The sequence below is a fragment of the Lipophrys pholis genome (genome assembly GCF_963383615.2).
Source record: "Lipophrys pholis genome assembly, chromosome: 10".
NCBI classification, from domain to species: domain Eukaryota; kingdom Metazoa; phylum Chordata; class Actinopteri; order Blenniiformes; family Blenniidae; genus Lipophrys; species Lipophrys pholis.
Genome location: NC_137640.1, coordinates 12,134,902 through 12,149,010, shown reverse-complemented (window position 1 = coordinate 12,149,010; position 14,109 = coordinate 12,134,902). Strand labels below are relative to the sequence as shown.

Genomic DNA, 14,109 nt, shown 5'->3' with positions numbered 1-14,109 from the left:
ATGTTTAATGGGAACATTAGAGGCAATCAGCTGCTTTGCCGTGGAGCCTGGTTGAACCGTTTGGGAAAATACAAAGGGACACATAATGAAAACTGTAATAGCTTGAATAATGAAAATCCTCTCAAAATGTGAAAGGGAAGTTAATAGCATTCTTGCGTTGATGAGAAACAGCGCATAGCAGAAGAAGTACAACTGTTACATTGATAAACTGCGCAGGGTTGACTAAATTCCACTTTAGGGAAAAGGGTTGCATGAAAATAACATCTGATTCCGTAAGATCATTGCATGAATGGAAGGGTTGCCACAGTCTGTCCTCCTTCACCATCCCTCACCCTGTTTCCTTGGCAGTTATTTGAATTATTTATTCTTTAATATTTAATGCAAAATAAGCTCTCTGCTCTGGAGTTGTGGTGCATCTGCAAAAAAAAGAAGGATGGGAATTTGAATGACTCTTGCTATATATGAGGGTGAGGCCACACAAAGTAGTTGACTTGATGGGTAAAGACTGCCCTCTCAGGGTTTAGTGCATCAACTACAGTTAACTTGCTGGCCCATCTCAGTCAGTTGGCTGTAAAGCCTGCATCTGTTACTCACAAGTAAGGCTGATTCAAGTATTCACAGTGTTGTAACAATGCATTATTGAACAGTCTGAGGCAAACATGGGAAGATAGGTAATTCAATATGAATGTGTTTGTTTGCAAGTGCAACTTTTCCTGTGAAGCCCTATCGATTACACTGTTAAACACCTTTAAATAGAGTTATGCTTCCCCTGTAATATGGAGCAAATGTATTTGCCGTGTGTGGCGGAAAGAAAGGAGTGCTTTCAAAAAAAGACAATGGATTTTTTGTGGTTCTTTTTTTCACTCATTGCAATTAGCAAAGTGATTTAAGAAGCGATAAATCACTGTTTATCCAGAGTCAGCATCAGTTCTTCTCAGCAAATGGATTAACTTTAATACTGCTCATTTAAAACCTACTGTAGACGTAAGGAGGACACATTCATTTTGGTTCAGAGCCCTCTGTCTCTCTAATGAAGCACAGACTGACTGGGTTATGCTGAGATCAGGGATCCATGGGGGCCGCACCTTCACCTCCAGGTCTCGCACCTTCGCTTTGTACTTTCCCATCATGCTGGACATTGTTCTGAATAAAACACTGGGTATAACTTTTAATATTGACTCCAGTCGTCGGGGTTTGACGATGCTCAGAAATTGAAGAGTATTTATGAGTAAACGAATTCTTCATCAACAAATATTAGATCCTTTTAATTCAGTCAGCTTGGAAGTGAAATCAATTAATATTTTCTGTTGATTTTAAAATCATGATGATATATTTCCTCTGAATAAAAATTGAATTGGTCCCTCTTCCATGACCAGTCATGGATGCATCACAGTGGCTCCCAAATTTATTCAGAAAAAAAACAAGACAAATGATGCTAAAAAAGCAGGATGCAATTGTCATCTTGAAAACAGTAAAAGCACACGTTGATAAAGTCATGATCTGGAGCTCAGATGTAGAAGAACAAGATTATGCTCGTGTCTGCTGAGCAACACAGGGGAACAAGCCCCCACATAACCGGACAAAGACCTGGCAGGAGAGGTCAGCAGACACAAGCATTATTTTTCAGTGCGATGTGGTGAGCCATTCCCTGAGACTTCATCAGATAAATCATTTCAGGATAAGCCAGGGCATTGGTGTGAACAAGAGCCACGAAGAGATGAATATAAACTGAACTGTTTGGTCAGAATCATCAAAAAACTGAAAACTTGGCCATCTGTAGCGTAAGAGTGGACAGAGGAAAGTAATGTGCACATAAAGAAAACAATGGATGCAGTCAAATCTCCACAAACCAACAGATCGCTGACGGAAATGTCACACGTTTAGTCAAGATAATCAGGCGGCCTGCTATAAAAGGAAGTTGCAAATCAACCATGAACAATCACAAGAAAAATACATTATTATTTCAGAATGTGCAAATATATTACAGAGGCACATTTTCTAACAGTACCTGAGAATAAAGACTTGCTACGTGAGAACAAAAAAATCCACAAAACGACTAAATGGGAGGAAGTGAGTGATTAGTTTGAACAGGGAGGGAGTTTACGTATAGTGTTATGTGGTCCCCCCCCACCCCCCACCTGTTACTCCGAAGATATGTGCACTTTCTTTACATAAAGAAAGAATTAACCAAGTCAACAAAGCAAGATGATGAAATAAAAAGAACAAAAACAAGGTTATCCTAACTTCTTTTAATTCAGGGGCCAGATACGGCCACCTAAATTGATTAAAAGGACCAGCAAGTCTTACTAACCAATAAATTGTGTCAACTTTAAAAATGATTGAGATTTTCCATTTGTTGAGGAACATTTGAGGTGCTGTGTTTTTGATAGGCGTGTTGCTTTCACAGAAATACTTGTATTCGTTTATGAACGCATCACATTATGAACAGGGTCATTTTCAGAGGATAAGGTTGCTTGAAAATCACATTGCGGACAAAGTTTATTGAACAAATTGAAGTATTGTCACACTCTGTCCTTCACCATGACTCACCCCATTTTCAAAACTTCACATGTGCCAATCATTTGGACATGTGGTAAATAACAGCATTGGTCTGAGATTTGGCAAAACATTTTTGCTTTTGTCCCACACACTACGATCTAATTCATCTCAAAAGTATTTAGAATTTGGGGGGAATCAATTCACAGGCCGATTTGGAAATAAAAGCTGAAGGTTTCAAGATACCATTCACTGTCTTCTGACAACAATACAATTAAAAAATCTCATCTAGGAAGAAAACACTTTTAGATCCTAGACCAATTAAACGAATCCATCTTATTATCCAGCCATGATCGCGTCACACAATGATTGAGTTTGTTATCAGGGTGAGTGGGTCGTGTTTAAATAGCAGCTGATTTTCATGGCCAGTTCTTGCAAACTTCTGCTGATAGACTGCAGCAGAAGTCACAAGAGGTCAGGTGGGTATGATGGCGTGAATTTCAATTTCGGTGTGGGATTATTGTTGCACTACTAGACGTTTGGAGGCAGGGGGTTTCCTTGCTGTGATCTGATTGGTTGAGCCTCGTGCGGGCCCGCCCTCCCCCTCACCCCGCCCTGTGGCAGCTGTCCGGTTGTACTTGTAGAAGTGTGTTGGTGGGACGTGACGCTTCATTTCCAGGGTCAACTCTGCGGGTCACAGCAGGACACAGCAACCGACAGGAAGCCTGGGAGGTCAGTGGCTGAGTTCTCAGCTCCGTTTCGTTTCGACCACACTTTCCAGAGACCTGTTGCTAAAATCGCTTAACGAAAACAAAAACAAAACAAAACAAAAAAACTTTCAACCACAAATCCTACCTGGGTTTAGGCGTTACTTCCCTCCAAAAGCCGAGGAAACATCTGTGTCACAACTGTATTTACTTTTCTGTTCAACACCGAGGGGGTTCTTATAAAGGAAGAGGACGTGATCACAAGAGGGCTGGTGTTTGCACATGTTACAAGTCAGGGCTGCTCATCTGGGGTAAAGTTCAACGACCGTAAAGTGGAGAGCTTTGCTTTTCTCTGATGAGGGTTTAAGTTGGGACAATGGTGCGATTTTTGTGGATGCATTGATTTAAAGGAGTCGAATTTTCGAGGCCGGCGTTCTTAGCTTGTGACTTTTCGACAAGTGATCTGATCTTGTGACCTTTAATCTCAGGCTCAGAGTTCATCCATCGACAGACTTTTGCCCTCTTGGGGGCCAAAGGCGTTTTCTTTTCACTTCATGGAGAATAGTGGATGGCATGACTTAGTTTTCAAACAAATGATACGTTTTTGGATGTAAAGGTAAGGACGGTGAATCTATTATAGCCACACTTTGACCTGATAATATTTCTAGTTAACATAATTACAGCAATAAAAGTGTGAAATATTCTTAGAATTAGTTGCTATACATAACAATCATCCTTGTGAGAAAGGTGTTCATTCACAATTCAGCCAATTGTTAGTGAAGATGTTTTTTTTTTTTTTGTATCCCTCACAATTAAGACATTTGCGTTTCTCTGTTGTAGATCATAGTGTGCTATTCTTCTTTTCCTTTTCACCCTCTCAGCTTTATCTCTGGAACACTGAAAAACTTGGATCAGCCTGTTCAGAAAAAATGTAACGCAATGATTTCACCAAAAGCTGAACCCTCTTTTTTTTTTTCTTCTTCTTCTTCTTGGGTTATTAAGTCTTTGTTTTATGTCTTTACTATTCAAAATGAGACAGCTGTCCAGTTATAAATAATTTCTCTTTCATTTCAGCAGCAACACTAATAAATATGCCGACTGATGACATATCAGTTGGAATATCAAAGGTCATGTGGCGTATTGGCGTCAAAGGTAGCATCTCCACCCTCTCGCTGTCTGAGACAGCATGTGTTTTAGCTGTTGGCAGATGTGGCTGTTTAGTTTAATGTTGCAACAGGAAATGGCTGCATGGCTCTTTTATGACCACATTTTTTCAAAATTGATTCCCGGAGAGGTAATTGTTTTTCAGCAGCCCTATTTAGATTGCATAGATGCTCCTCTTCATTGCAGTGTACTGTGTCTTTGATGGTTATCTAAAGTTCATGTCGCGCTTTGGTGTCAGGATGCAAAGTGTTGGACTTTTGATTTGTAATAGCCAGTGAAAATCTCATCCACTGCCACTCAAAAAGAAAAACATGTTGCCCAACAGGCTGTTGCAATGAAATGCAATTTGCAATCATAGAGAGAGTTCGAAGACAATATCTGAGGAATCAGAACTCATGACACCGTCACAGAGAGTATTTTATTCAATACGACATCTTAAAAGGGTGAAATGATTAAACGGCAGCTCCATATACAGTGTGCTCTGCTTTCATGAAAACCTGTCCCTCTGTCAGATGTTCCCTTTGTCAGGTTGGCGTAAGCATATTGTTTTCCGAGCGTTTACGTTCAGGCTGGCAACAGGTTACAGCTGACTGCATGCACTCCTCATGTTTGTAACCGGGTAGGGCAACAGGAGGCCGCATCCTACTTACACCCATCTGCCAAATACATCAGGTCAAGCATGACAAACACTTGTTAAGACAGGTGGAGTCCATTTATGTGGGTCTGTGCCATCTGGTGGAACACAAACAGATGCCATCCACATGTGGCGAACACCAGAGGGAGAAGAGAAACGATCTTATTGCAGGCGAGCTATGGCTCGTCTTCCCTTCTCCATTCATGGTGTCTTACTTCTTTTATTTCCGAAGAAGAATGTGGGAAGATCAGAGGAAGAAGGGCCCCCAGCTCCCGGACAGGGAGTCTTTATTGAGCATCAACCCTTTTACAAAGAGATCAGCTGTGGGGGGTAAATTTACTGAGTGACATAGATTTTACCTGCTGCTGGTGAGCTTTCACTTTTAACATATCGACCTGGATTTGGCAGGTGGAGTAAGTGCTGCATCAGTAGGAGAAGAAATATTTGGAGATTTTTGCCCCAGATAAATCAAGTTATTCTGGTAACTAAATTACAGTAGGAGTCCGAAATACCTTCTAGTATGCTTCTATAGCCTCTGAGGAATCTAGGCTGTGAACAGTGAAGGCATTTTGCATCTCGTGCCCTTCCAGTGGATATCTTCAATACTAGAGGCTTTTGTAGTCTTGCAGTGTACGCATGTTTTCCTATCACCCACACACAGGAGAGGCATGACAGACAGGAAGGGGGTGAACAGTTACACTCATGTGTTAAATCGTACGTAAATAATCCTTTTTTTTTTTTTTAAATTCACCAATTTCAAAATGACTAATTTAAAATAGATAAGTATTGGTGGGCAACGCATCAAATTTTTTACAAGTATGTGTGAAATATCTTTGGCTTGCTATGGCTTAATTAGCCATGACATTTAAAGCAATATGTCATTGTATTTATGTCATGGTGTAGTTTTCATTTAAAGTTGCATCTCTCATGAATAATTGGTTTGACCTATTTTCATTTAAAGAAACATTCTACAACATTAGTAGTAAAGAATTGCTCAATGTTTCGATTAAGATGAATAATATCAGAGGTCCATTTTGCCTGCATGCCTTTTATTAGAGCTTATGAACAATCAGTCTTCAATATTAGTGCCCGGTGGGTCCATAGTTTCTGCCATTACTCATGGTTTTCCTTGAAATCCAATCCATAATTTGAAATTATATAATTTTTATTTCATAAGATTTATCTGTTTTCTTTTCATAATGTACTCATATTTTCCGAGTTTTTAATAAGAAAGCTAGGGGGAAAATGCATTACTGTGGTGCTACAGTCTTGTCTCAGGGTTCTGTATTCATAGTTAAAAGTTGAATTGTGGAGCTGAAGTTGTAGAAATTGGCTTCAACTGAGTTTCAATTTGTTTGTACAGCAGTTCCGATGATGGTGTTTTGAATAAATGCACCTAAAAACAGGATTCCACAGCGACTGATATTGAAACTTGCCCTAAATAGTACTCTGTCCTACAAAAATACAAGCAAAATATAAATATTGGTAAGATTTAGATTTAATTTTTTTCAATAGGCTTGTGGTTTTGTGGCACTTGGAGTTACGGTGGTTTTGAATCTTCTTTCATGAACAGTATCGTGGGGTTTTGTGAATGCAGCTTTGTCGCTTTGGGATGTCGACATAGAAAAAAAAAAAAAAAGTCAAATACATCAACATCAATTGGGGGGGGGGTATTTTAACTCTGACACGGTGTCAGGGTTTGAGTTGTTTGTTTGGCTACAGCGTTTTATTTTTTGAGTGCAATTTCTTCCTTGTTGCGTCAGAATCTTGACAAATGGATTTAACATGGTTGAGCTGCCGCTGTGCGCGCATTAAGCCAGCTGACAGGAGAACAGGGATTTCTGCAAGATAAAGTATATCAGCCACTTAAACGAAGAATATCAGAGAGGAAGCCGTATTTCATCATACATGCCAGACAAAGTGAAATCTGTTTCTCGCACTCTATATTCCACCTCAGAGATTGAACTCGGCAGTCACAATGGCAGACAGTGGGAAGACTAATGAGGCCGGAGCTGCTGCAGCAGAACCAGCCAATGGAGACCAGCAGGTGAGGCGCAGTGTGACCCAAAGTGACACCTAATGCAAAACTGGAGCATATTATGAACTCATTCAACTCCTGTAATCTCACCCATGTTATGCCTCATAAAAAAAAACTTGTACTACAAATACTATAGTGAACAGAGTTTAGACCAAATTGTATTTTTCTGTTTACGCTGACGGTCCTTTTAATAATGATAATAGTTTGTGGGGGGGTTTTTTTGGTCTTTTTTTTGTTTTTATTCTAGACTGTTGTTGCCCGAGTGAGCAACTTGCCTCTTGTCAGTTCAGCATGTGGGGCGGTTTCCAATGCCTACAGCACCACCAAAGACAGCATGCCCTTGCTGAAGGGAGTGATGGATGCAGCCGAGAGTGGGGTCCGGACTCTGGGAGCAGCTGCGTCCACCGGGTCCAAACCTCTTCTGGACATTATAGAACCACAGCGTACGTTCTTTCTTCTGCAACACGTGATGTAATGCATGTGCAATAACAGACCCGAAAAGACCAACATTCACATTTACTATAAAAGAAACTTGCAAGTATTTTGCACATTAATGTGTGAAATCAGTCTTTGCTGCAGTTAAAACACAACATAGCAATAAGGTTTCTCTCGTCTTCGAAAAGACAAATATCTAGATTGTTAATTAGATTGAATAACTTGTTGTGACAATAATGTAGACATAAAAAAAAACTGTTTTTGTCCAGTACTGTTCCTTCACAGAGAAAACAGGACTCTCTTCATTTAAACATATTTTTCTATTCCAAGTGACTTTCTGCTGTGTATATATATTTTTTTCAGTTACCACAGTGAATGAGTATGCCATGAAGGGGCTGGATAAAATGGAACAAAATCTGCCTATTCTTCACCAACCTGCGGACAAGGTCAGATTAAAAACCTTAGAGCTGCATTGTAGCAATGCAAAATAAATGCATGCAACATTCGCTTTTGCTTGTTGTTTTCATTGTCGGAGCTCTATTTCACTTTGGTCGTTTGTTGCGAAATTATTCAGACGGCTTTTCACCATTGTTTCACAATGTTTCCTCCTCGCCACACTGTGTGACGACCTTTGTGTATCCAGACCTCTCACACACAATCTTTACCAATACACGAGCTTTCTAAATCTGTCTGCAGGTTTTACCACACTCCAGATAACCATAGCAACTGTGTTAACGCTTGACAATATGTAAACAATTACAGTTGGTCTTTGTTTAAAAATAACTCAAAATGTGGTTTAAACGGACTCCAAACACATTTATATTGCAGGGATACTTTGTGCTAACTCCCATATATATATATATATATATCCACACACATACAGAGGAGCACTATATCCATCACTAAACATTGCACATGATCTTGTCATTGTTTCCCCAGCTGGTGTCAGACACCGTGGGTATGGTGTACCAGTCGGTGGCCGGGGCCAAAGATGCAGTGGTGGGAGCTGTGATGGGTGGTGTTGAGCTGACCCGGGCAGCAGTCAGTGGAGGCATCAGCACTGTCATGGGCACCAGGATGGGCCAGATGGTCAGCAGTGGGATGAACTTGGCCCTCAGCCGATCTGAGAACTGGGTTGACCATAACCTACCACTCACAGAGCGGGAGCTGGGTCAGTAGCTTCACTAATTAAGTAAAAGATTTAGTCATTGACGGTGGGCCGGGGGGGGGGGGTTACTACATAACAAGTATATTGAGAGAAATGGGTGGAAAGTCAGTGACACACAGATCTCATATTGATGATTATAATATCATGATTGGGATGTTGAATTCTAACGCAGTGGCTTAAGTAAAGCATATGAATGAGTGATGCTATTCATAGAGAGGGAGGCAGGTCTCTCCAGTCACCTTCCCTTCTGTTAACTTGGCCTGCAAAGCGCCTATAGTTTCCAGCACTCACAGCTTTGACACCTGCTACCATGATGTCGCGTTATTGTGACAACCTGTCGTACTCCAGAACAAGTGTACCAGCACAGCTCCAGAGGCTTTTCTCTGATTATGTGAGAAATATGAAGTTGTAACTGTGACACAAAGTGGAAAAGTATCCATTAAAGCAGTGCTTTGTGAAGTTTGTATTTGTGCAGTGTTTAGCAGGGCAGCAGAGAAACACAATTGTATATCCCCAAGAGAGGATGAAATTGTCCTTCAAGTCTGTCAAAAGCAAATTGGCTTTCATGCTGATGGAGTAAATTCACCAGAACTAAAACAGATGAAGATTACATAATATACCTCCATACATTCTGGTACAGTTTTCAAACATAGCATGATGATGTATAGCATACAGTCTGTAAACACAGATTTGTATTCACACCTAAACATTTAATTATATTGGACGTTCAAGGAGAAATATTACATAAAACATCTGAAGTAACCATAAATTCTATAATCACACTTCTCCCTTTCAGCTGCTGTGGCTGAAACCGCCAACTCTGAGTTGACAACTACATCTGCCAGCCCCAGCTACTTTGTCCGTTTGGGGAAACTCTCTGCCAAGGTACAAGAGCGAGCGCTGGAGTTGTCCCTGCTCCGTGCGCGACATGCCAGGGATGCCACCTATGCAACAGTGACTCAGATTTCCAGCACTCTTGACCTGCTGGAGAAAACCCGCACAAGTCAGGAGACGGGAGGAGCCAGACAGCAGCTGCAGGAGCACTGGACCCAGTGGAAGCAGAATCAGCCAGGAGCGGGGCAGACTGAACCGGATGGGGCCAAAAATGAACCTGAGGTGAGGACTGTTTATTTACACTCCAGAAAAACTTGGGATATAGCTGGGACTGAATACATTTACAGTGGGAGTGATTTTACAGATTGTGGATCAGGACACATTGTTATTAAAAATTTGATCTTCTAACTTTGATAGTTTTAGCTTGACTGAAATAATTCAATGCATCATTTATGATTCATTTCTTTGAAGTAATTTTTATATTCTTCTGAAGTACTTTTCTTCTTTGAGCTAACCCTAATCCTATGCAGGCGATCGGTGTAAGAAAGAATACGGGGTAAAGAAAGTATTTCAATCCACTGTGGCATTCTCTAATAGGAAAACATTGAAAGGAGGCTTGATGTGTCTATCATCATTGTGTTAATGAAATATATACACGGTCTTTCTATAATCTTTTTGGTCTGGATAGATTAACATTGATGTCTATCTATCATTCAGTTATTTGTCTATCCTCTGTACCCACTTCAGCTAAGGTAGCTCCAAATGAGTGAAAGGTGGAGTACATCCTTGTTCGGTCGCCTGTCCATTATAGAGCTCATGCAAAGACAGAAAAACGCACACACGTCCACTACCACAGTAGATTCACAGTCAACCGGTAACAAGCCATCTTTGGTTTGTTCGGACATTCATTTCCATGAAGAGAGTTTTTCCTGTCCCGTGTCACTTATTACCACTCATATGGGACTAAGGAGTTATTAAAATATTAAGTGCAATGAGATGAATAGTTGTTGTTTTTTAAGTGCCATAGTATTAGAGCTGAACTGATCTGGCAATTAGACGGAGTACCATTAAAATAATAATTGCGACGCATCAAGAACATGCAAACTCAACACATACAAGGACTTGAACCGAGGTCTTCTTGCTGTGAGGCAACAGTGCTTACCACCACTCACTGTTATCCTTATGCAACCTTTTAGCAATTCTCTGTGATTTTTGATTCACACTTTTTCTTGACAGCAACTGGAGTGGCGTGTCCTCTCCATGGTGCATGGTCTGAGTGACCAGCTGCGGTCAGCATGTTCCAGTGTGGTTTCAAGTGCTCAAGGTCTGCCAAGTGCAGTCCAGGACCAGCTGACCCATGCGCGGCAATCTGCTGAAGAACTGCACTCCTCTTTGGGGAACACGAGCAGCATCACACCCCTCCTGCTGGAGCACAGCCGCCACCACCTGAACCAGGTACTAATTGCACCACCCTGTTTTTACTGCAATGTTTGTGTTGCATCAGCTTTGCTAAATATAGTTCAGTGCTTGAATTTTTTTTCTATTTTTTCTAATGTCATCACTTTAGACAATTAGTCCTTCCTTTACCCCTTTATTGGAGTTTACATAATACACATGTACTCATGCTGAGGATGCATTTCATGAAACTCCCCTGCAGGGGGATCTGCTCTTTCACATGTCTTTACTAAAGAATGACATTCAGTCCAAAAGTGCACACATATAGTATTTCCTTCTCATACAAAGTGCTTATGTTCTTTTGAAAGAAAGTACTTATCTTTGCAATAGTTCCATAAATGTGTTTAAAAAAAAAAAAAAAAAAAACGTATTGTGTACGTTTTCCAGGTTCAACAGTCTCTGGATGGTGTCATGGACTATCTTCTACACAACACACCAATCAACTGGCTGGTTGGACCTTTTGCTCCCCAGCTGATCGAGAGAGCAGAGGATGGTGTGGAGATGGAGCTGGCTGGCACGAAAAACTAAATCTCTGCTGTGTCTTTTGCTGTTTCTTTTGAAAGAATGTATCGTGGTGACATAACATTTGTGCTTACTGTAGATGGAACCAATCCTATCTTCTTTTCATGATCCTCTGAAATTAAACTTTCTGGAGATAAGGCAATTTTGTGGATTAGTTTATTTCACCAATGTATACCTGAAAACCTGCACCCTCAGACCATTTAAGCACTTCGCCTTTATTTATAATGCAACAATAATTTTGAAATAGTTCTATGAACAAATGAATGAACATCAGCAACTTGGCTAGTATTTGATTTTTGTTTGCAAGAAATCTGAGGCAATCCAAAAAAGAAAGACAACTATATGTTGCCTGTAAAACTTCATTCCCAGCAGAGAAAATATTTTGTGAGATTGTGTTGCATATTATACATTTAATTTATTTTCTATATTTTACATTTTTCTGTATCTTTTGCCCAGAAATATAATAGATGTATGGATGGATCAAGTGAGCTGATTCGACTACAATAATCAGAGTGCACTGTGCCATTATGAGGTGAAGGATCGCTCTAGTATTTGTTGTGATGCTGCTGGTGTGTCCCATCCATCTCACTGAAGACGTTAGTGTTAATGACTATAGACTACATTTTTAGAACCAATGTTTCTCTGACTTAGTGTAATATTGTGGGGGAGGGATAAACACATATTTGCAGATTTTTTGAATATTCTATAATCCTTGATTACAAGAATCTAATCTTATATGCTTTGAAATAAATCATTACTGTCATTGCATTTATTGTGGCGTCAATAATTAAATTCATTTATCACTGAAAAGCTGTTTCCTGAATTTATTATTTATGCTCAATACAGAAACATGTTTCGCCGTTCATGAGGATTAAAACAAGTCTTTCAACATACAAACGTTTTGTTTTGTTAACACGGAACTCGGAGCATCTGCTAAACCTAATAGATTTTTAGTGTAAACTTTAAAACTAAAACTTAAAACTCTTGACTGAAGATAAGCGTTCATAATGATTTGGTTTTTGTTGTTGATACAGTTTCAATTGCAGTTTTTATTTCTGAATCATGATTGGTTTCGGGATAACGCACATTAAGTTTAAATTGGATAATGTGTCAATAGATTTTTGAGATGACAGTGTTGATGTGATGCATTAAATTACCTGGATACTCGGTTGAACCAGGGGCAACTTAAAAACAGATGACTTTGACCTCTTGAGTCTCAGCCCAAGACACTTTTGAAGAAATACATTTTGCTTTTAGTAAACAAAAATTCAATATGGCAAAAGAGTGAAGTGGCTCTTTCTAGCCCAGTATGATAGGTCCACTGTCAGTGATATCATTTGAGATAGCGTGTAATCCGCTGCTGCTGGCAAAGTGTTTTATCAAGTCTAAAATCCCTGTCATTATATTTTGGAGGTCGGGCTGCTGACAAAATGTTATGAAAACATCCATTTCTTTTTCCAGCAGGACTTTTCCCCTCACCGCAGTGCCAAACTCCTCAGAACTACTTTGCTGACTGTGTTAATAAGCTTGATTTTTTTGACCAGCTTGACTGACCTGAACCCGACTAAGGATCTGTTGGATGTTGTCATGCAGAGGATGAGAAAAACATGACTGATAAGAGAGATGAGGTGAGGACTGCAAACAAAACAACCAATCTTCCATAAAACCTGAGCAATACCAGGATAAGTGCTTATATGCCACATAACGCTGATGCAAGAATCCCTGCCAAAAGATACATACAGTATTAAGTGCATAGATTTTGAATTTTGCTTTTTGTATTTATTAATCTCATGCAATAATACAATATTTTTAGCAACTGCATGTTTTAACCACAACCAAAGATACATGTGAATGCTTCACTATTTCGGATAAATTATAGCAATGAATCATTTTTGTGGGATGTTCCTACTTTTTGAATTGCATCTATGTTTTCTACATCTTTCAATTATTAAATTGAAATGTTTTTTTAAGATTCTCCTTTCAAACTTTGAATGTGGTATGATTCGGGTCCGAGTCGAGCAGAGCTGGGCGAGACTCATTTGGAATGCAGGAGTTTATTATTCTTTTACTTTCTTCTACTGTGCCAACTGCTGCATTTTTGATGGTCTTTGTGTCTGGCAAAATGGCTCCATACTACCCCTACATTGTTTGTGGTACTTTATTGTAATAGAAAATGAATGAAACTGAGTCGAGTAGAGGCGATACCAGGCGAGTCGAGTCGAGTCAGGCCGAGTAGGTACTAGTGGAAAAGCACCATTTGATGTATAGGGTCTGACAAACAGACAAGTCCCGCAGTGAGCTGCAGGCCCACAGTGGTGACAACTGTGACACAGGGTCATTTACATTGTAACTGTGACTTGAGGTTTTGCTGAGAGGAGGGGGAGTGGGAAATCTGCAGGCAGTGAATCAGAAATTTGGCACTTTAATGTCATATTGTGTTGCATATCCACATTTCCATCGCTCTCTGACGTGCACAAAACCTCGGCATGCATCACATTCCAAAATGTGTGGGTGTGCAACGACCCGTTCAAGGCTGCTTGCAGCTTTAATTTTACCTTGTTCTCATGAGTATTTTTGCAGCTCACATCATGTTGTTGGCCACATGTCCAATAGCATTAATCGACAAAATTGCAGCACTGTAGTCTAGGAGAGCTTT

General features: G+C 40.0%; 1 protein-coding gene across 2 annotated transcripts; it reads left to right on the top strand.

Annotated features, from left to right (window-relative positions):
* Positions 1-3,109: 3,109 nt before the first annotated feature.
* Positions 3,110-12,259, top strand: plin3 (perilipin 3). 2 transcript variants are annotated; one of them, XM_080472728.1, is made up of 8 exons: positions 3,110-3,228; positions 6,959-7,048; positions 7,287-7,482; positions 7,838-7,920; positions 8,414-8,645; positions 9,439-9,758; positions 10,713-10,931; positions 11,319-12,259. In XM_080472728.1, exons 2-8 carry the CDS (start codon positions 6,980-6,982, stop codon positions 11,457-11,459), a joined length of 1,260 nt encoding a protein of 419 aa, XP_080328854.1. In that variant the 5' UTR covers positions 3,110-3,228; positions 6,959-6,979; the 3' UTR covers positions 11,460-12,259. The 2 variants fall into 2 exon arrangements, with proteins under 2 accessions (XP_080328854.1, XP_080328855.1); XM_080472729.1 differs by lacking the exon at positions 3,110-3,228 and adding an exon at positions 3,433-3,819.
* The last annotated feature ends 1,850 nt before the right edge of the window (positions 12,260-14,109 follow it).